Raw genomic sequence first — 22343 nt, 5'->3', positions numbered from 1 at the left:
ATCTCTCCATCTGTCTCAGGGTCTCTGTGGAAGCCTCCTTCTGTCCTGAGAGAAGGAAGGTCAATGGAGAGGGGGCCGCTGCCGGGACCTGAGTTGACCTGCATGCTTGCGGTCATTGCCCAAGGTGACGAGTGCGTGAATCTCCTGCTGTTCTTGTGGACTCCCAGGATCTAAAAACGCCCGTTGACCTCCCACCTCCCAGAAAATAAACCACACGTATCCCCAGTTTTGGGGTTTTGTTCTTTTTTTATTCCAACAGGGACTGAGATGTAGCAGGGGGAGGTATAGGGGCCCAACTGACCCTCTCCCTGGGGGCGTCTCATAGAAATCTGAGGTTTCTCCCCCCAAAAAAGAGAGAAAGAGAAGAGAGGAGGGGCACCAGGAGACACCCACATGTCCAGAGGCCCTCCCCACCTCCAGAAGTGTGGAGAGCCGTGTCAAGTCTTGGGGCGTCTGAGCAGTTCCAGGTTGGGGTCCTCCCCGCGGACCGCTTTCCAACTCCGGGAGCGGTCCCCACAGTCCCCAGCCCTTGGAGTCCTCGGTCTCTGCGCTCCTCCCGCCCTCGGTGCGGGATGGAATGCGGGTGTCTGCGACACCCTCGCTCGAGTCCACTAGGGGGCGCAGGCCCGCTCCGGAGCTGGGCTGGAATTCACCGGGAACTGAAGGCAAAATTGCGGCTTCCTGTCCACCTGGGGCGCATCGCGTCCCTGAAGTCAGTTGGGGCGTATGCCCGGCCCCGTCCACGGTCATTCGTGCTCGGTCAGCTCGCGGGGTCCAGTGGGGCCTGGCCGCGGTCGGGGCGGGCTGGTGGCTTCGGCTGGAGTGCCCAGGCCACGTGGGGGGGCCCCGGTCCCCGAAGCCCGCAGCGCCTGGATGCGCCTGCACTCTTGGCAGACGCGCACGTGCGTGCAGGGCGTGGGAGCCGCGGGCCGGGGCCCCCCGGGAGGCCCCGGGTCGTCCAGGAGGCGCTGCGGACCCCCGTGCGCGCCCGCGTCCCCGCCCGCGCCGGCCGAGTAGAGCTTGCCGTTGCTGAGTCGCATCTCACGGACCGCGCGCAGCGACAGCAGGGCCCGACTCGGGCCGCCCGGGCGCCGGCGCCGGCGGGAACGCGAGGTCTTGCGGCAAGACACGGCGTGGCGCAGCTCCTGCAGCATCTCCTGGCACACCGACACCTGGGGGTGGCGGGACGGTCACCGCCGTGCACGACGCGCCCTCCTCCCCTCCCCCATCTCCCTTCTGCACCGCTCCTCTCCCTCCCACCCCCTCCTCACCTCCCAATTCCGTTACCTTAGCCAATGCTTGTTTTCTGTACCCTCTCTCCCCATCCCTCTCTCAGCTCCATGTTTCCTTGAGTTTGTCCCTGAACCTGCCTTTCACTTTCTGACCCCTGTCTTTCCGCACAACATTTTCTGACTGCCCCACATTATTGCAAGGCATATTTTACTGAGTGCTCAGCATTGATCTGGGCACCCCAAGTAACAGCAAAGAATAATAGAGAATTCCTGGTTCTTGGGATGTAGGTAAGTGGTAGAGATCTTACCCAACACATGTAAGGTTCTGGGTTCCATCCCCATCAATGGAGAGAGAGAGAGAGAAAAAAAATAGAGCCCAGCCCTCCTCAAGTATGCACACAGAAAACAACAAATGGGGACATAAGACATTCTGTCACACAGGTGCTTGGGAGAGAAAACAGTCATAGTGTGTGTGTGGCTGGGCAGGATGCTGCCATCTGAGACGGTGCAGAAGAGGAAGTCCTCAGTGAGACTCCGTGTGGAGGCTGCCTGAGCCTCATGATAAAAGCCCTGCGGGTGGGTGAGACAGCGCTGTAACAGGAAACCCAGTGCAAAGGTGCTGAGATGGGGCCTGGCTAGGGAGGAATGGGGAGAGAGGGAGGAGATGAGCAGAGGGCGGGGACCAGCTGAGTAAGGCCAGCAGACCATGATAAGGCTCATGGTTTACTCTAGCGTCCAACGGGAGGCAAGGGAGAATTGATTTAGGAGGCTGAGGGTAGAGACTCTGCTGCAGCAGGCTGGAGCAGAGGGATGAGAGAGGCCTCTGGGTTGTCCTGCGAAGGCAGAGCCCAAAAGGATTTGCCGAGAAATAGTGAGGGAGAGGAAGGAGTGAGGATAGATCATGCTTGCACTCAGCACTGGAGACTGCCTTGTGGAGACAGAGCAATGCAAGCTTGGACACTTGGCACTTGCTTCATTACTAGACATCCAAGTGGGACACTGTTACAGACCGTGGAGCTCATGCCTTGGGGAGCTTAGACAGGAGAGTGACTACTACAAGTTTCGGGCCAGCATAAGCTATGTAGTGAGTTCAAGGCCAGTGGGGGCTATATAACAAGGCCTTGTTTCCAAATACCAAACCAGGGTTAGTGAGATGACTAGGCCACTGGGGCCGGTTCCTTCTCTGGGCCTCACAATGGTGGAGGGAGAGAATGGACTTCTAAAGTTGAGCCCTGACCTTCACACTTGTGTCTAAACTCAAAAATTAATAAACAAAACAGTTAATCTTAGGCTGGGGGAGACACACTTTTGGGAGTCATGGCACCTAATCTCTATGTCCCACCCCTTGGCAGTCCTGTGGTCCTCTCCTCCGACATTACATCAGGATTGTGCTGAGTGACAGGATGTGACCAGAATCTTCCATTTCTCTCTTGGATCGCTGCTCTGGGGGATATGAGCTGCCCAGGCAGGCGGGCACTTAAGCAACTCCACAGAGAGGCCCTCCTTCGAGGAACAAAGGCCTCCTGCCAGCTGCCACTAAGTGTATGCATTATGCTTTTAATTCTTGCTCCGGATGCTTGATGTCCTAGGATCTTACAGGCTGGTGGAAGGCTGGCTTTCTCAGAACTAGCCATGTTTTAGAGAACAAAGGGCCAACCTTCACAACAAACCAAACAGTAGTGGGTGAACCTACAGAGACTAGGGCTGCAGACCTAAAGCTGATGCAGGGGGACTGCCAGTTTAAGGCCATCCTGGGCTAAGGGCTGAATTCAAGGTTAGACAGGATAACTCAGTGAGACCCTGTCTTAAAATAGAAAGTAAAAATAGGGCTGAGGAGATAGCTCACTGGCAGAGCACTTGCCAAGAAACTACCAATGAAGGGCTTTGTGGTAGAACATTTGCCTGGCACACTCAAGGCCCTGGGTTCTATGCTCAGTACCACAGATACGTTAAAAAAAAAAAAGACAGCCCCCATGTTCCACACCCACCAACCCGATTCCAACCAGCCAGTCCCTCCTCTGTCCTCTCTGCTGCATACACTCTCTGCCCTGCCTTTTCCAGGAAAACATAAGGCAGACTGGCCCAGCCACTTCCTCACCCTGCGTCCCTCACCTGGCATGTGCCACTCCTCACAGTCTTAGATGGGTGTGATGGGGGTACGCCTGCCTGCACTGCTACCACCCGAGAGGCTGAGGCGAACTGTGGCAATCCTCCTACCTCAGCTTCTCAAGGGCTGGGATTATGCTTGGTTTGTCTGTCTGTCTGTCTGTCTCTCAAACAGGGTGTCATGTGGCTCAGGCTGGGCTTGAACTCTTTAAGCAGATGTGGACAGTCCTGTGGCTGACCGTGTGCCCACCTCTGCCTCCTGAGTGCACCTCCACACCAGCTGTTTCTTTTGTATTTCAGTATCCTGCTTCTCAGCCTCGGGGATCCTTTGTCCAGTTCTCTGATCTGTCACCTCCTTTATCTAACCAGGAGTTTCTTGGCTCCCCTCTTACTTCTGGCTCCCCGACCCCCTCTCCCCAACACCTCTCATATCCTCCCTCTACTTCATCCAAGTTCCCACCACTTTGGGCCCTGGAGTCTCCCAGACTCCAGCCCTAACTAACCACAGTCAATCTCACCTCCTCGGACTCCGCTGACCTCCGCGTGGACCAGATGAATTCCATGACCGCCACGAAGACAGCAATGATGAGGCCACAGATGAGCACAACAAAAATACCTCCAATATTCTCCATGCCCAAACCTGGAGGGTAGGGACAACCAGGGTATGGGCAGTGTGGGCGTGGGCCGGGGCCCAAGGGGCTTCTGGGAAAGAGCAGGCATAGGAAGGGTTTCTGACCTTTGGCCCTGTGGTCCTCTTCCTTGGGGCACCGGCCGCCCTCCCACCACTTGCGCTTCAGGATTTCCAGCCTGTTGTTCTCTTGGAGCTGCAGGATGGCCAGCGTGATCTCATCCCGGAACGGGGAGCCTGGCCAGGCATATGCGGGGATCACCATGGGCCCCACTACCCCAAACCCCACCTGCCCTGCCACCTCTCCCAGCTTCTACTAGATCTCGTCACACAACAGCCAAGAGAGAGGTCAGGCCTGTCCAAGCCAATGGCAACTAGGAAGAGGCTCTCTGTCAGGCGGCTGCCATTCCGAGGAGCCCAGCCACACTGGCTGCCCGGCAGGTTCCCATATCTGCCAGACAAAGCTCTACTTTAGGACCTTGACTTCTGCCCAGAACCCCCTTCTCTCCCCTCCCTCAGGTCTCTGCTTACACAGAGACTCCTCTCGAGTCTTCTAAGGCCACTTAATTCAAAATGGCACCAAGTTTTCCACTCCCCGTCAGTCTCTGCCTCTACATCTGTCCACAGCCCTTGTCAGCACCTACTGCTATAGGACATGGCTCTGTAGTATGCTTGTCTAATATATCTGTGGTCTAATATGCCTGCCACCTGGAAGGCCTCGCAGTAGTCGGCTTAGCGCATCCCCATCCTTCTGTATCCACGCTCTTCCCTCTCATGTGTTCCCCTCGGGCTCTCTACTCTGAAGTCCCATCTCAATGCCAGGCAGGAGAGAGATACGAGCAAGTGGAGATGATGAGTGTTTCTTGGGTACCCAGGGGCCAGATTCTGGGCCGACAGAGTAAGCACCCAAGTCTCAGGTTTGAGAAAACCTTACCATGGAAACAAACTAGCGCTTGGGTTTCTCGCACTGGGCAGTGAAACAATATGTACAGAACTATAAACTGTTTCTCCCTGCTCCTTTCTGCTTTTTCCGTGGTTGCTCTGAGCTAGGACATAGGCGTGGTGTAGAGATATGAAGCAAAGAAAAGCAAGTCTTAGCTGAGCATGGTGTTAGAGCTGAGCACGGAAGTGGTACACACACACACACACACACACACACACACACACACACACCCACGCACGCACGCAAGCACGTCCCTAGTGTCCCTAGTACGTGGAAGGTGGAGGTGGGAGGGTCAAGAAGTTCAAGGTCATCATCTACAACCTGACCTACTTGACGGTGAATCCTTGTCTCAAAGAACTGAAAAACAAACAAACCCAAATCCTGTCTCCCGTCTCCCACGGAGGTGTTGCACCTTGTAGTTCATGTTTACTGAGGAGTACGTGCAAAGTCACCTCAGTTCTCTTAATATCCCCGGAGGCTGGAGCTCACTGGTTTCTAGGCTGACTTTTTGTGTGTTTAAAGTGTAGAAGCTCAGGATGGTGACCACACCTGTCCAGGATCACAGGGCAAGGCTGCTTGTCTTACAGAGTCGGGCATGGGATATTCATGAGTTCACGCACACATCTTGGTTAGTGAGCCCCCACATCCCACATTTCCGGTTCAGCCCTGCTCATACCCAGCGGCATGCCGATGCCATAGCCCTTGGTGTCGAGGAGGCCCCCGATCTGGGTGAGGTTGCAGTTGAGGCGCCGGTGGTACTCATTCATGGTGGACTCCAGCAGGAAGGCGTAACGGGAGTTGAGGACTCGGGCAATTCCTTCCTCGGTGCTCTTGACAAACACGCTAGGCTGTTTCGATTGCATGTAGTTCCACATCCGCTGGTATGTCTGGTACCGTGAGTTCTTGGCAGAGGGAGTATGAAGGAGGATGGGTGAGGGCCACTCTGACTGTTTCCCTCGAGCCCTGTCCCCTCCCTTTCCCACATACACAAGAGTAAATTCATCTCAGCTTGTAGCTCCCCCTCCTTCCTTCTGACAACTCATACCACATGGCCCAACCCTCCCAGCAGCCTCCTTGACCCTGCTCTGCCTGTGCCACCCAGGCCTGGCTCACATTAGATCCCCATCTGCCTCCATGTTTCCATTCACTGGGCAAGAGTCACTCTTCAGCCAGGCAGCAGCTCTCCCCCACAACAGGTCAAGTATGTCGACTGCCCTGGTACCTAGCCTGAGAAGTCCTAGGGGTAACCCACCTGGAAGAAGGTCATGGTGGAGCCGGCGTGGATAGTGCCGTACTCAATGTTGGTCTGATCCGCCAGGTCGTCAGCCGACTCCACAGGCACCTCCATGCGCTGCACCGTGAGGAAGGCGGCCAGGTTGGCCGTGTAGGAGGAGATGATGATCAAAGTGAAGGCCCACCTGAGGGGTGGGAAGCGTGAGCCACAGGCTGGAGTCATCTCTTGCACCTTGACCTGTAACCATGGCCCCCTCCTGAGTGGCTCCTCCTGACCCTTGACCCCAGTGGCTCTAACTTTCAAAAGGTTCAGTGCCTGCCAGTTAGGGCAGAGGGTTGGAGTGGGATTCTAGAGCTTGACTCCCAGGGTTAAGTACTGCTTCCAGAAATTTCTGACTCCAGGTATAAGAGAGGAAGATTGTCTGGAAATACGCTCTCAATGTGAGCAGCAAAAATGCTGGACAGAATAGAGGAAATCTTTAGCAGTGCAGAGATTAGAACTAGGGTCTCAAGCATGCTAGTCAAGTGCTCTGCCCCTGAGCCACACCCCAGTCCACACTGGGGGATTCTAGGCAGGGGCTCTACCACTGAGCCACACCCCAACCCTTCACTGGGAGATTCTAGGCAGGGGCTCTACCACTGAGCCACACCCCAGCCCCTCACTGGGGGATTCTAGGCAGGGGCTCTACCACTGAGCCACACCCCAGCCCCTCACTGGGGGATTCTAGGCAGGGGCTCTACCACTGAGCCACACCCCAGCTCCTCACTGGGAGATTCTAGGCAGGAGCTCTGCTACTGAGCCACACCCCAGCCCCTCACTGGGGAATTCTAGGTAGGCGTGAAGATAAATGGGATTTCGGAGACAGAACACTCAAAAGGAAAAAGGCACACAAAATAGGGTGGGGATATCCTGAAACACAAGGTTTGCTTGAACCTTTTGCTGGATATCAGTGTGAGAGGTGAGACCTCACGAGGACAGACAGACAAAGAACAACCCTGTTCACACAGGGAGGAAATCCCATCTATAACTCCAGTTCCAGAGGATCTGACGCTCTTTTCTGCCCTCTCTGGGCATTGGACACACAAGGGACACACACAACCGGCAGGCAAAATTGCCATCCACATAAAATAAAATTTCACACACATACACACAAAATGATGGGCAAGCTACACAATGTAAACACTAGGCATCCAGAAGCTGTAGTGCAGCGCGGACCTCAGAACAAGCACTGGGGCCGGGACCAAGAGACAGGATCTGATGACAGAGGGGACACTTCAGGAGGACGGAACAGTCCCACGTATCAGTGCCCATAATTACAGATTTTCAAAATTCAAAGTGGGGCTGGCAAGGGACAGCCCAGCAGGTCAAGGCATTTGTCACCAAGCCTGATGAGGTTTTGATCTCCAGGTCCCACATGGTGGTAGGAGAGAATGGACTCCCATAAGCTGTCCTCCAAGCTCCACATGTGCTCCGTGGCATGCGCAGACCCCTCGGTAAATAAGGACAAGCTTTCTTTGTTTGTATTTAAGACAGGGTTTCTCTGTGTATTCCTGGCTGCCCTGGAACTCGCTCTGTAGATCAGGCTGGCCTCAAACTCACAGAGATCCACCTGCCTCTGCCTGTCGAGTGCTGGGATTAAAGGGATGCACCACCACTGCCCAGCAATAAAGACAAATTTTAAAAAGCTATAAAGTCTCAAAAAAAGTTATAAAATAAAAAACTGATTACACAGTGGAATGTTTTCCTACCCTCTCTCACTGAGGAGCTAGGGCATGGCTCAGTGGTAGAGCCCCTGCCTAGAATCCCCCAGTGAGGGGCTGGGGTGTGGCTCAGTGGTAGAACCTCTGCCTAGAATTTCCCAGTGAGGGGCTGGAGCGTGGCTCAGCTGTACAGAACCTGCCAGGAATTCATCAATAAAAGGCTGAGAGTTTAGCTAAGTGGCAAAGTATTTTTCCAAATATCTGGGTTTGACCTCAACAAGAGAGAAAGAAAGAGGTGGGGGTGGAAGAGTGAGAGAGAAAGAGAGAAAGCAAACCCACAGAGCAAAATAACCATCTGACAACTGCAGAGCACACAGAGACGCCGCCACTTCCCTCCCTGTGGTTGATAGGACAGCCGCACAGAGATCAGTGAGGAGGCAGACGCCGTGGACAACCTCAAACCACTCACGCTCAATGACATTTCTACAACATTTCACCCACCAACATTGGAATTCATCTCCAGGCAAGCACAGGGAACATTTCCCGAGACAGACCATATTGCAGAGCCACGGAACGAGTCTCAATAAATTTAAAAGGATTAAAGACCTACAGAGAATGTTCTCCAACCACAATGGAAGTGAATTAGAAATCAATAACGGAAAGAGCTGGAAAATCCCCAAGTCCTGGCTCCACTGGGCGTCTAGCTGGGTGACCTTGAGGCTAGGCGTCCTCACCTGGGCTGGTCGCATCACTTCTGGCTCTGCCACACAGGGTTTTGTGAGGACTGGGCTAACCTAAAACACAGACTGTGCTAGGCACGTGCTTACTGTCACTGTCTTAATGACACTGCCTGACTCACACAGGAGAATAGGTACCCAATGGGGTTGGCTGCAGGACCCTAGGGCAGCCATTTGTTCTACCCTGGCCTCCCCTGGTAACCCTCCTGCTCTGCCAAGTAAGAGTGGCCAGGCCCTCTTGCAAGTCATAGACCCGAGAGAGCCTCTCAGGCCCCGCTGGTATCTTAGCCGGCCTTAACAACAACAGGCCACTGGCCTCTGCCTAGCACATGTGCAAAACGTTCTGGGTTGGGGGAGAGTAGACAGAAGGGTAAATAATACAGCTTCCTGAAAAGCCAAACCTCTGACCCTGACATGACACCCAGGGATGGACACAATCTTTCCACACCCACCTCATGGGCCAATGTAATTCACTACCAAGAAATGACCCGGTGGCTGCCCAGCACACATCAGGTGCCAGGCTGGACCTTGAGACCGCAACATGGTGCACGGGTGGAGGCAGTGGGCACAGGGTGATAAGGACTGGTTGCTCACTGAGCTATTTGGACAAGGTAAATTTGGGGTTAGCTGTTAGCACCCAAGAGAATCAGCACAAGACGGCTGGATCCATGAAGAGGCTCAGACAAGGAGTCTGGAAGTGAGCAGCCCTAGCCAGGTGCATTCAGGCGTGGCCTGCAGCAGAGACATGCATCTAGAGGGTGTTTCATGTTGGGTCAAGTGTGGGGTATTTTGTTAGTTGTCTTGGTTTCTGCCAGTGGACGGGCTGACAATGCAAGGCCTGGCCTGAACAACACAGAAAATTGAGGGCACGGCTCCCAAAGTCTGACTCCTCCATGCAGGGAAATGTATTTCTTACACGGTCATAGTATGAATTGAAATCTCCAGAGCACAGCTCTCACTCAGCTTGAGGGCTAGATGCTGTTGTGTGGAGAACTGCTGAAAAAATATCCACCATTTCTGGAAGTCACATTTAGGACAGCAATTCCACTGGTATTTGAGTCACCAAGACCAGACGCTCGGGCCAGCTGCACCAGGTCCCAGTGATTCATTCCAGCACCAGCACGTTCCTGTGCCAACGCCGAGCGTCAACAGCGTTCCAATCAATGACCTTACTTCTCAGCATGCCCTGACTCATTATAAATGGATGTCACCTGTTTTGTTTCTGTCCTCTCTCATGTTCGTGCACAAGCATTTGCTTATTGCTCTTTTGTTATCCAATCACAGATTACATCACCTACCCGGGCATGGTGGTGCGTATCTTTAACCCCAGCACTTGGGAGGTAGAGACAGGTGGATTTCTGTGAGTTTTCAGCCAGCCTGGTCTACATAGTGAATTCCAGTACAGTCAAGGCTACATGGTGAGACTCTTTCTCAAAAAACTAACAAATAATACATCAAACCACCTTTTTTTTCCCCTCATTACAACTAGAGCATTGTACTGAAAGCTTTAAAAAAAAATCTTGTTTGTCAGTGCATGTGAATACAGTGCCACTGGAGGCCAGAAGGGGGCGTTGGATCCCCTGGAGCTGCAGTTACAGGTAGTTGTGAGCCTACTAACTTGGGTGCTGGGAACTGAACTTGGGTCCCCTGCAAGAGCAGTACACACTTTTCTCAATCACTGAGCCATCTCACCAGCCCTAACAAAAATCAAATATCACCTCAGGATGTAAAAGCATTAAAATAATATTAGTTATGAAAAGGGGGTCTGCAAACACTGCTGGTGCCGGTGGATTCACGGCAGGGTGGGGAGAAGGCAGTGGGCAATGTGAAGCTGAAGCTGAGGACTGAAGTGCCAGCATACGCTAGCAGGGGGCAGTAGCAGGGGGCACACATGCTGTCTGAGCTAAGGCGGTGACTGGACATATGGATACAATGGTCACATGTGAAGTGAGGGTTGAGGGGAAGGGGAGAAGCCTTGCTGCTAGCTGGATCAGGCTGAGGGCTTCTTTTTTTTTTTTTTTTTTTTTTTGGTTTTTCGAGACAGGGTTTCTCTGTAGCTTTGGAACCTGTCCTGGAACTCGCTCTGTAGACCAGGCTGGTCTCGAACTCACAGAGATCCGCCTGCCTCTGCCTCCCGAGTGCTGGGATTAAAGGCGTGCGCCACCATCGCCCGGCATGGCTGAGGGCTTCTTGACAGGAGGGTGTGGAGACGGTAGCTGAGGAGGCAACCCAGAGACCTTTCTGGACACTGAGGTGTGAAGGTAGGCAGGGCTCAGAGAGCAAGGAGAGTGAGGTCGTGGGATTATCCACTTCCCAAAGAGTGACCAAGGGAGAGCCCCCTTGTGGTAAAGGACAGCATTTGGGCATGCTGGTTTCTGAGGCTGACCTGTCTTCAGTGCTGAGGTTGCAGGTATGGCTACAGGAGACTGGGCTGAATGAACACTGCCCAGGAGGCATGTTCTGACCAGGGCCCACGACGTCCCCTAGGATGACAGCATCGATGCCCTACAGTCCTCCTGCAGGATGGTGGGAGCCTGGCCTGTAGTCACTGTCACTGAGTCACATGAGGAGACGAACAGTGCTGCTGGATGAGCAGAGTGTGTGGGAGGACGAGGGGTGTGGAAGAGCAGAGGCCAGGCAAACAGCTGCAGGGAGCCATGAATGGGAGAGGGTAGGGAATGGCTGATTAGTCGGCAGGGCCCTCAAGAAGCAGGCCCAGGCTGAGGAGGAAGAAGTTGGGCTCACAGAGTGGAGACCACTGGCTCAGTGCCTTTAGGACAGTACAGACTCACATCTGCCCCTCAACCCTTGGAAAACATCGACCTTTCAGTGCATGGTAAATGGGACTCTGGAAATGGTATTAGGGCTAAGACGAGGAAGTGATCCTAGACCGTGCAGACAGGCCTGGTGAACACAAGTGTGTGGATGTGGAAGCAAATCAGAAGTGAGTCTAGTGGAAAAGCAGTGTAATTTCAGGTTCTTCAAAGGTTGAGGCAGGAGGGCTGAGAGCTCAAGGCAAGCTGGGGCTACAGAGTGAATTCCAGACAGGCATAAGCAGCTTGGTGAGAACTTGTCTCAAAATACAAGAACAAAAATTTGGCTAGTGCTATGGCTCAGTGGTAGATCTCCTGCCTAGAATCCCCCAGTGGGGGCTGGGGTGTGGCTCAGTGGTAGAGCCCCTGCCTAGAATACCCCAGTGAGGGGCTGGGGTGTGGCTCAGTGGTAGAGCCCCTGCCTAGAATCCCCAGTGAGGACCAGGGGTGTGCCTCATTGGGAGAGCCCCTGCCTAGCATCGCCCAGGGGGGTACGCAGCATTCCTGCTCAGCATTCACAAACCCCCTAGCTTCAATATCTAGCTTTGCAAAAATAAATAACAAGAGAGAGATTTGATGAAGTTATGCTAATTTTTTGTTTGTTTGTTTGATAAACTAGGCCAAAGGTCAGAGAATACAGGAGGATTGTAAAAGCTGGAAAAGATAACTCTTAGCCTTGTGAGACCTACGGCATGGACCACATGGTGACCACTGCTGCTTGACAAAGTTCCAGCGTTTCAACATTGCAGACCACCATTCTCCAGAACCTTTTAACTTTTATTTTTAATGATTCTCACTATTAGTGCCTTTCCCTTTGGGAGATTTTGTGCAGGGCTTTGGTAAAGGATGAAAATGTGTACAATGGTAGCCTCTCTATTCTTTGGGAAAAAATCCCTACCACTGACCGAGTAACCAGAAATCCCATTGTGCCCTCCTAATTACCCCAAGAACAGGAACGTTGGATTTACTACACATGCAGGACCCCAAGGATGAAAAGCCTACAATTCGGATCCAGAGCCTGAGGCCACTAAGGGCAAGAGTTCAGCTAGTGAGTGTAGGAGTCAGAATGGTACAATATAATGGAAAAAGAGTAAGACATCAGGACAGTCTCCTTTGGGTGCGGTAAGAGGGGAACAGGTCCATATAGTCAGACTAAGAAACTGTATTTAATATAAGGTCTGCTCCCCAGAAGTCCTTTTCCCAAAGTCAGGCATTTGGATAAGGGTCTCCATTCCTTCAGGGGCTTGAGGAAATGTCCTGCTTGCTAACAGTCCTTCTTATCTCTAGCAAGAGGAACTTGCAGCCCTTTCATTAACCTGACAGGTGCCTATTACTACGGTCAAGGCTAAATTCCTCAATCCCAGATCTCAAAATACTCCCTAGTTTACAGCCCCTTGTCTCCCACCTAATCCTTTGTGCAACTACAGAGAATAAAAGGAGTATTCTCTTTTCAATTAAATGCTGCTGGCAACCAACCTGATTCACACACCCCCCATCCCCAACAACTCTACACATCCTTTCTGGGACCTGAACCCCAGCCAAAGCAGGTCTCTGACAGATCTGATTTGGGTTTCTGACCTCCAGAACCATAAGACAGTACATTTGTGTCATTTTTAAAAATAACTTATTTTTATGTGGACTGGTGTAAGAGTGTCAAATCCCCTGGAACTTGAGTTACAGACAGTTTTAAGCTGCTATGTGGATGCTGAGAATTGAACCTGGCTCCTCTGGAAGAACTGTCAGTGCTCTTAACCCCTGAGCTGCCTCTCCAGCCCCATTTGTGTCATCTTAAAGCACTACATTGGTGATGATCTTTGTAGCAGACAGGAATGAACACAGAGGTTCTGTCTGGATTTCTGTTTTTCCAGTGCTGGGTATTAAACTCAGAGTGAGCACACCAGGCAAGTGTACACTGAACTGTATTCCTAGGCCCCACCCCTCCTCTTTTTAAGACAAGGTTTCCTGTAGCTGAGGCTATCCTCAAACTCAGTATAGCCAAGGATGCACTTGAAGGATGCTCCGCCTGTAACTCCCAGTGCAGAGAACACAGGTGTCTACCACCAGGCCCTGTTTATGCACTGACAGGAACTGAAGCCAGATCTTCACGCAGGCTAAGCAGGCACTTCACCACCAACCGAGCTCTATTCTCCCATGCCTTGGCTGCTTGGTTGTTTACTGTTTGTGTGTGTGTGTGTGTGTGTGTGTGTGTGTGTGTGTGTGTATGATGTGCACACCAGTGTGTATGTGGAGGGCAGAACTCTGCAGTTGATTCTCTCCATCTTTCTGTGGGCTCTGAGACTGAACTCAGGCTGACAGGCTCACAGCACAAGCGTGTGCCCACTGGGCCATCTTTTTGGCCTTCTAGTTAAGTTAGCGAGCTGTAAGTTCAGTGAGAGACCCTGTTTCTAATAATAAAGTAGAGAGCAACAGAGACGATGGTCAGTGTCAGCCTCTGGCTTCCGCACACTCCTGCACGCATGTGCACACACAACTGCATGTATGCATATATGCCCACACACATCCACCATACACACCATAATACAACAAAAAATCTAAACAAACAAGGAACTCACGCCTGCCTCTATACATACACACACTTGTGCATACACACGAATACACACACAAAATAAGCAAATAAACAAATATTTTTAAAATGCAGGGCAGGCATGAGCTGTAGCTAGCATGAACTTTCGAGTGCATGTCCCAGGGGAAAATGAATCTTATCCAGGACACTGGATCCCTGCTCTAAATCTCTGGAACAAGCAGGGCAATGTCACAGCGATAGCAACGCCCCTCTGGTCATGTCAGCACAGGTGACTCACTGACGCCCGAGCCATGGGCCCTTCCCTTTCCTCACATGCTCAGGATGAACTTGGTCTCCTGTACATGCTAGCCAAGTACTCTACCACTAAGCCATAGCCCTAATCCTTGGTATTTTTGGACGCTGTCTTATTAGTAGCCCATGGTGACCTTGAACTGGATATTTAAGGTCAGGCCTCTCTCAAACTCACAATTCTTCTGTTCCAGCCATCGTCAAATGCTTATAAACCTGACAGACCTTTCTGTCTAATTTTTCAGACGAGGGAGCCTGAGGCAAAGAGAGGGGACATCCCCTACCCAAGGTCATAGAGACGGGGGGCAACTGTTGAGGTTGGGCTCTTCATTGCATAGCATGGAGGGCACCGGGAACTTGCTGGGGAGAGTAGAGCAGCCCCTCTATCCCTGAATGGAAGCCTCCCAACCCTGACAGTGTAGTACAACGGGGCTCACCAGACTCCGCTGACACAGCGCGTGGACAGCGCCCGAGGCATGATCTCTGAGCCCTGTTGCATGAAGCCACCCACAGGGAACCAGAGGCTGTTGCCCAGCGTGTACTGGTTCTCCAGGATATGGGGACGTGCCCGAAGGCATGGGTGAGGATTGTACCACTCGTAAGGGCTCAGCCTGTGGAGAGATGAGTGGGTGGGTGAGGCGGAGGTACAGAAAAGAGACCGGAAGAGGTGGGAAAAGAGTGACGGACACATGCAAAAAAGGAGGAGGGCAGATAGCAGAGATGCTAATACATCACGGAAGTAGACTTTGCAGTGGAGGCAAGAGGAGAGAAGCAGAGAGAAAATGAAGGAAAGAGGCCTGCCAAAGCCCAAGTCAAACCCCTGAAGGGGAAGAGAGAAACAGGGCAAGAAAGACAGGAAGGCAGGTATAGGGCACCTGCGGCAGCAACAGAGGGACATGTGGGTGGTCTGTGCGCTGGACTGCGGCCTCTCTCCCCACCCCCTCCCCAGTAGCAGGTGGTCCACTCACCTGGCAGCCAGGAAAAGGACACAGCTGACAGCAAGGTAGGCAAGAAGCATGAAGAGCCACACAGCAGGGGAGAAGGGGTCCAGGAAGGAGAAATAGCCAGGCTTGCGGCCCTACGGATGGAAAGAACAGTGAGAACAGCTACCCCTGCCACAAGCGGTGTGCTCAGCCCCTGCATCCTTCAGAAACTCCGAAGTCCGACCAGCCCGCCAACCCCAGATCCACATAAGCCCATCTCTAGTCACCCTCCCCACCCTCAGCCCTGGAAATGTACCATGTGCACTCTGTAGAGGATGCTGATCCCCAGGGTCATGAAGGGCTTGGAGAAGTCAATGACTTTCTCCCGCTCCGCGGTGATGGTGAAGGCTGCCACAGCCAAGTCTGCCTTCTGCTGAAGGGGAAGCAGATAGGGCGGAGGGGGGAAGGCAGGAGACAGAGGTGGGCAGTTAGGGACACTAGAGTTACCTCCATGAGAGTCACAGCTGAGACTGGCCGCAGCTCTATCCCAGTCCCCCTGGCCTGCTGGCTCCTAACGCTACTATGGTCAGGTCCATTGCAGCAGCTCTGCTTTTGTTTTGTCATGAGAAAGTGCCATTTTGCTCAGGCTAACCTTGAACTCATCACATAGTCAAGGCTAGCATTGATCTCCTCTTCCTCCCTAAGCCTCCTGAATGCTAGCATTACAGGCTTCACCTCCTAAATGTTAGCATTCAGGCTGACAGCCTTATTATTATTATTACTTGCTTTTCTTCTCTCTCTCTCTCTCTCTCTCTCTCTCTCTCTCTCTCTCTCTCTCGACTGGGTACTTATAGCTTTGAAGCCTGTCCTAGAACTTGCTTTGTAGGCCAGGCTGGCTTCGAACTCACAGAGATCCTCCTGCCTCTGCCTCCCGAGTGCTGGGATTAAAGGCAGGTGCCACCACTGCTCAGCTAACAGCCTTGTTTTTAAAGCCCACCACTTGCTGCTGTCACCCTGCAGGAGATTAGTGTCCAAGCCACCAGGTCTCTGGCTTGTGCTGGGACCTTGGTTTCAATAAATGGTGTTTATTAATTGCTTACCAGAATGGATAGAAGTATTTTGCTTTGTTTTTGGTGGTGTCAATGTGCGTACACATGTTCATGTGTGTGGATGGGGATGTGTTATATGCAAACGTGCTCTCTCTCTTTCTCTCTCCCTCTCTTTTTTTTTTGTTTTCCGAGACAGGGTTTCTCTGTGTGTCCCTGGCTGTTCTGGAACTTGCTCTGTAGACCAGGCTGGACTCGAACTCACAGAGATCTGCCTGCCTCTGCCTCCCGAGTACTGGAATTAAAGGCATGTGCCACCACCACCTCCTGGCTCCACCTTACTTTCTGAGGCAGGGTCTCTCACTGAATCTGGAGCTTGCTGATTCAGCTACACAGCCTATTGACCAGGAGCCATGAATCATCCAGTCTCTTCTTCCCAGGCACTGCTGCTGTTACTGGCTTTATAAGTGTGCCGGGGATCTGAACTCAGGTCCTCACACTTGTGTGGAGAGGACTCTACCCACTGGGCCATCTCCTCACTCCCTGGACCGGACTTCCTCCTGATCCTCTCTGTCTCACCCAAAGCTCTCTGGGGCATTGCTAGTTCCATTTACAGATGGGGGAGTCTCAGAGAGGCATGGGAGCAGCTGGAACCATGCAGTGGGTGTAACCACAAATCTCCTGCTCCAGCAGGCACCGTGATCTAGACAGTGTCTGAAGGACACACAGGGCTAGGGTCCAGCTCAGCCGCAACGATCTTGGGGAAGGCTGCATACTTCTGGTGAGGAGGAGTGCTGTGGGATAGGTCCGAAGGAGTAAAGAGTGGGACAGACAGAAGGGTGTAGGCTGGGCTGACCTGCAGGGAACCCCTTTCTGCATGAACTCAGTGATCCTACAGGACTGTGTCACTTTGGGGACATCAGCCAGCTGTTAGCTGAGGGCTGACACAAAGCAGGGAAGAGTCTGCACCTCACATGCGGGAATGCTCACACGTACTGCACCTCACACACAGGCATGCTCACTCGTACTGCACCTCACACACAGGCATGCTCACACGTACTGCACCTCACAGTGGGCATGCTCACACGTACTGCACCTCACAGTGGGCATGCTCACACGTACTGCACCTCACAGTGGGCATGCTCACACGTACTGCATCTCACACGCAGGCATGCTCACACGTACTGCACCTCACACACAGGCATGCTCACACGTACTGCACCTCACAGTGGGCATGCTCACACGTACTGCACCTCACACACAGGCATGCTCACACGTACTGCACCTCACACACAGGCATGCTCACACGTACTGCACCTCACAGTGGGCATGCTCACACGTACTGCACCTCACACACAGGCATGCTCACACATACTGCACCTCACAGTGGGCATGCTCACACGTACTGCACCTCACACGTACTGCACCTCACACACAGACATGCTCACACGTACTGCACCTCACACACAGGCATGCTCACACGTACTGCACCTCACACGCAGACATGCTCACACGTACTGCACCTCACACGCAGGCATGCTCACACGTACTGCAACTCACACACACTGTCTAGTCATTTCTACAGCACAGTGGGCTTCGTGCGCTATGATTATGCATGTGCTGAGACGCTGGCCAACAGTGGCACACAGTGACATCTCTCAGTCGAGCAACAGAACAAGCAGAGTGGGTCCGGGGAACATAGAGCATTGCTTCTGCCCCACTCCCATGACTTAGGACCTCAAGCAGGGGTTCATGTGTCTAGGTCTTGGTTCACTGTTCTGCAAAGGGGGGTTTGGTCATCAGGACACAGCTGTGCCCCTCCCCACACTTCAATTTCATATCCTGACTTCAGCCAGGAGATTCCCAAACCCAAATTTGGGAAGAGAGCTTGTCCTGGGGCTGAAGCTGAGAACACAAGTGCATAGCAGTCAAGCCAGAAAGTGGGCAGTAGCAGGGAGGGTGCGTCCCTAGGAAGGCTGGGACTGGGAAGATGGGGGTCAGGGCCCTAGAGAGTGTATCAAGAAGGGAGGACACAAGCCAGGATCGGAGCCCAAGGGGGGATGACCTCCATAACTGAGAGTGGCCTTAAACCCAAGAGAGAACAGGCACGTGCAATTCAAGGTTAGAGAAAGATGCCACAAGCCCAAAGGACAACCAAAAAACAGGCGGATCTCTGTGAGTGTAAGGCCAGCCTGGTCTACAGAGTGAATTTCAGGATAGTTAGGGCTACACAGAGAAACCTTGTCTCAAAAACAAAACAAGAAAAAAAAAAACAAAATTCAAAGTCAGCGATGGAAAGGTAGCTCAGCTCGGAAAGTGCTGCGTCTCACACGCAGGCATGTTCACATGAGGACCACAGGCATGTTCACATGAGGACCACAGGCATGGCCAGCATGAGGACCGCAGGCATGTTCACATGAGGACCACAGGCATGGCCAGCATGAGGACCGGGTGAAATCCCTGGAACTGTGTGCAAAAGCTGGGCATGGTGGAATTCGATTGTGACCACAGCATCAGGGAGGTGGAGACAGGTGGATCCCTGGGGCTCAGAGGTCAGGCAGAGCAGTGTAGCCGGTGAGTCCAGGCTGGTGAGAGAGCCTGTCTCAAATGAGGTGGACAGCATTTCTGAAGATGATGCTCAAAACAAGACAGGGTGTGGTGATGCCCAACTTTAATCCTAGCACTCAAGAGGCAGGCAAAGCAGGGGAATCTCTCAAGACCAGCCCGGTCTATATGATGAGTTTCAGGCTAGCCAGGGATACACAGTGAGATCCCATTTAAAAAAAAGTTAAAAGCTGGGCGGTGGTCGCGCACGCCTTTAATCCCAGCACTCGGGAGGCAGAGACAGGCGGATCTCTGTGAGTTCGAGGCCAGCCTGGTCTACAAGAGCTAGTTCCAGGATAGGCTCCAAAACCACAGAGAAACCCTGTCTCGAAAAACCAAAAAAAAAAAAATTAAATAACTTAAAAACCCAAACCAGAAACAAACGAACCTAACGTCAAGGAAAGAGCAAATAGGCCCCAGTGGAATCCAGGGCCAGGGAGAGAGAAGGCAGATCAAGGACAACTCACTCTTCATGTCTGCAAGAAACCACCCTGATCTGATGATGACCCAGAGCCGAGAGACACAGCGCAGGTTCAACGAGGACTGCAGGGTGAGTGAGGAGTAGCCTAATACATCTGAGGTACAGGAGGTAGCTCAGCCTGAGGCATAACCAGAGGAGGTGTGTGGTGGTGTGCACAGGGATTCCTGGGGCTGAGAGTGGGAGCATTCATCCTTTTTTCTAAACTGGTCACATGTGTGAATAAGATGAACCGGTGTGGGAACCATCATGACTAACACAGGGATCCTATTGTGTGTGTGCGCGCACGCGCATGCATCATTAACAGTCCTTCCAGGGAGGCTCAGGACCCTTTCAGATATACCCGTGTTCTATGGTTCTTAGGCGAACTGTTTGGGGATCCCCCTTCTCCCCAGAAAGCCTGTAGGGTTCCTCTTTGCTCTCTGCCCATCTCTTGTGGCTCAGCAGCCTCTCTGTACACCTGCCTCAGACCCCACACCTGCTGCTTCTTTCTCCTGCTCTGCTGGGGAATCCTCCCAGGTCTGTCCACTCCTCCCCATCTCCTTCACCCAGGTCTATGGTCTACGCTCCCCAGTGCTTTTCCTGGCAGCCACACTTGCCCCCAGCACCCTCCCATCTCTCATAAAGTGCACATTCACTCCCCAGATATAAGCTAAAGGGATGTCTCCTTTTCAAAACACATCACGAGGCTGGAGAGACGACTCAGTGGTTAAGAGCGTGGGCTGCTCTTCCAGAGGACCAGGGTTCAATTCCCAGCATCTACATGGCTGTTACAACTGTCTGTAACTCTAGGTCCAGGGGATCTGACCCCTTCTTCTGACCTCTGTGGACATCAGGCATCCACGTGGTGCACGTATCTACATGCAAGCAAAATACTCACACACGTGAAATAAATAAACCTTAAGAACAAACAAACTAATACACACACATAATGGCTCCCCCTATCACTCGGGAAGAGCTAGCCTCCTGTCTTGCTGGCACGCCTACATACACAGTCCTCTCCCGAGTTTGCTCTAGCCACTGTGGCCTGCTTTTTGCTCTTGAACTCTGTAGACCCATTCCCTACTGCAGGGCCTCCCTGGCTCTTCCTTACCACCAGCAGCTAAAAACCAAACTCACGATCAAGGAGGAAAAAGACGGTTCTCAGCAACAGCTAACTCCTCAGTGTTGAGGAGTCAGGCCTCCTGGAGCCCACCTCACCTCCGCCCCAGGGTCCTCTTCTCTCACACTATCACTGCTGATTTTACATTCTCTTAAGTGTCTGTCTAGCAATGCATTAGGATTCACTCAGGAGGCAGAGACAGGAGGAACTCTTTGAGTGCAAGATCACCCTGGTCTGCAACAAGCAGTTCCAGACCAAATAAGGCTCTATAGTGAAATCTGTCATTTTTCAGAAGGGAAATGATCCCAGCCATTCCTCCAAAGCCCCCCAGATAGCTCAGACATCCCTTAACCTCAGTAGCTTAAATTACAAAATGTCTGTTCACTTCTGTGCCTCTATTACTAAACTTCTAAGGGCTGTGTCGTTTATCTGTGGCAATTGCACAGAGACCAGGTCAGAGCAGGGGGCTGATGTATCTCATCTCCCAGAATCCTTTGCTAAAGCCTGGAACACCACAGTCTCCTGGACCTCCAAGTTGCCTCCTCTCCTCTGTACCACCCTGGGACCCTAGTCCCACATTTCCCCATGTACAATACTCCCCTCCATGGCCACCATTCTGCAGTTTCCCCAGAACAGCGTGTTTGGTTCCAAAGTAACTCTATGCAGAGGGACCTTCAGACCCACATATGAGGAAATAGCATGGGGAGAGTGGCCATTTTGATCTAGCTGACTCTGGGATTTGGAACCACTTGCCCTCTGATGGGGTTTTTCGTGCCTGTAGTTCCCACCCTCCAAAGCTGGGGGTATCTGAAGTCACTCCCAAGTCAGACCCCGCCGTGTTTGCAGGGAGCTCAACACATGGGTGCTGACCAGCCTTGTTCTAAAGGTTTATTCTTATTTTTGTATGAGCATTTGCCTGTATGTACATCCATCACCCCAGTCCTGCTTAAATGCCACAATAACACTCACTCTTCATCTACTGGTCAGCATTCTCAGGCTGCTTTTAAAGCCCGGAGCATCTCTGTCTTCTGCCCCTAAGGGCCTACTTCAAAATTCTCCCATGAGGCTTTGTTCCACCTGCCTTCACCTGCATGCCTCACCCTTGACCCCCACATGTGGTCACCTGCCCATTCTGCTCGTTCATCCATTCATCTACACAACACAGCTTTAAGTAAGGAGAAGAAAGGGCAGGGGAGAGGCAGGGGAATGGAGCGCATATGACACGAGTGCAGGAAGGGCTATGGGAAGTAGGAGGACAAAAGGGAGGACAGACGGACGAGAGGCAGGGAGATCAATGAAAATAAACACTGTAATAAAAAAAACATTATTTTGACTAATAACAAAAGAAATGATGGCGGGAGGGTCACCTGAATGCCCCAAAGCCAATAGAAGCCCTCGTGACTGTCCCTCTGATCCGTCCAAACCCACATTCTAGGTGCTTACAACCCATGTTACTTCTCCAAATGTTCCACTAGAATCTACCAGTAGGAGGCGCTAGAGGAAGGCTTCGAGGATGCCGGAGGAGGGAAGGCTTGCTCTGCCAGGTCCCACCCACAGGGGGGCACTAAGGGGAAGGTTGCAGGTTGTAGGTTGGAGGGTTTGCTCCAGCCTGCCTCCAGATCTCCCTTTCTAGCTTGGGCAGCTGTGGTTCCTTCTTCCTTTCCCTACAGCATCTGCAGAGCTGGCTTCTCCCGGAGCAGGCCTCCAGGGGCCGAGTTACAGCTTCTTTGGGCTTCTAAATAGCTCTAGCTTTCCCTCTTGCTGCCAGAACTAGGGATGTGACCAACTCCTGCATGGCACACGAAAGCAAGGTGCCTTTGCAGACCAAGCTTAGCTGGAACATGGCCCCTTTGTTTACATATTGTCCAACTGCATTTCCGTTTAACAGAAAGGTTAAGTGCTTATGACCAAATGGCCTGAAAGTCAAAAATATTTCCTGTGTGGCTCTTTCCCAGGAAGTCTCT

At 52.4% G+C, this 22343-nt stretch overlaps 1 protein-coding gene across 3 annotated transcripts in view; it reads right to left on the bottom strand.

The window, feature by feature from the left end:
* Positions 1–221: 221 nt before the first annotated feature.
* Grik5 (glutamate ionotropic receptor kainate type subunit 5) overlaps positions 222–22343 on the bottom strand; it is a 64043-nt gene continuing 41921 nt past the window's right edge. For 2 of the 3 annotated variants that reach the window (XM_075988929.1, XM_075988938.1), the window contains exons 13-20: positions 15466–15582; positions 15195–15304; positions 14664–14837; positions 6162–6327; positions 5586–5811; positions 4075–4203; positions 3857–3978; positions 222–1172 (exon numbers count right to left, since the gene is read on the bottom strand). In XM_075988929.1, the coding sequence (XP_075845044.1) occupies positions 747–1172; positions 3857–3978; positions 4075–4203; positions 5586–5811; positions 6162–6327; positions 14664–14837; positions 15195–15304; positions 15466–15582 (1470 nt within the window). In that variant the 3' untranslated portion in view covers positions 222–746. The remainder of the gene's footprint in view (positions 1173–3856; positions 3979–4074; positions 4204–5585; positions 5812–6161; positions 6328–14663; positions 14838–15194; positions 15305–15465; positions 15583–22343) is intronic. The other variant, XM_075988918.1, reaches the window with a different exon arrangement.

The sequence above is a fragment of the Microtus pennsylvanicus genome, chromosome 1 (assembly GCF_037038515.1).
Source record: "Microtus pennsylvanicus isolate mMicPen1 chromosome 1, mMicPen1.hap1, whole genome shotgun sequence".
In the NCBI taxonomy this organism is placed as follows: domain Eukaryota; kingdom Metazoa; phylum Chordata; class Mammalia; order Rodentia; family Cricetidae; genus Microtus; species Microtus pennsylvanicus.
The sequence above is the reverse complement of the archived record's forward strand: the minus strand, read 5'-3'. Positions and strand labels throughout refer to the sequence as shown.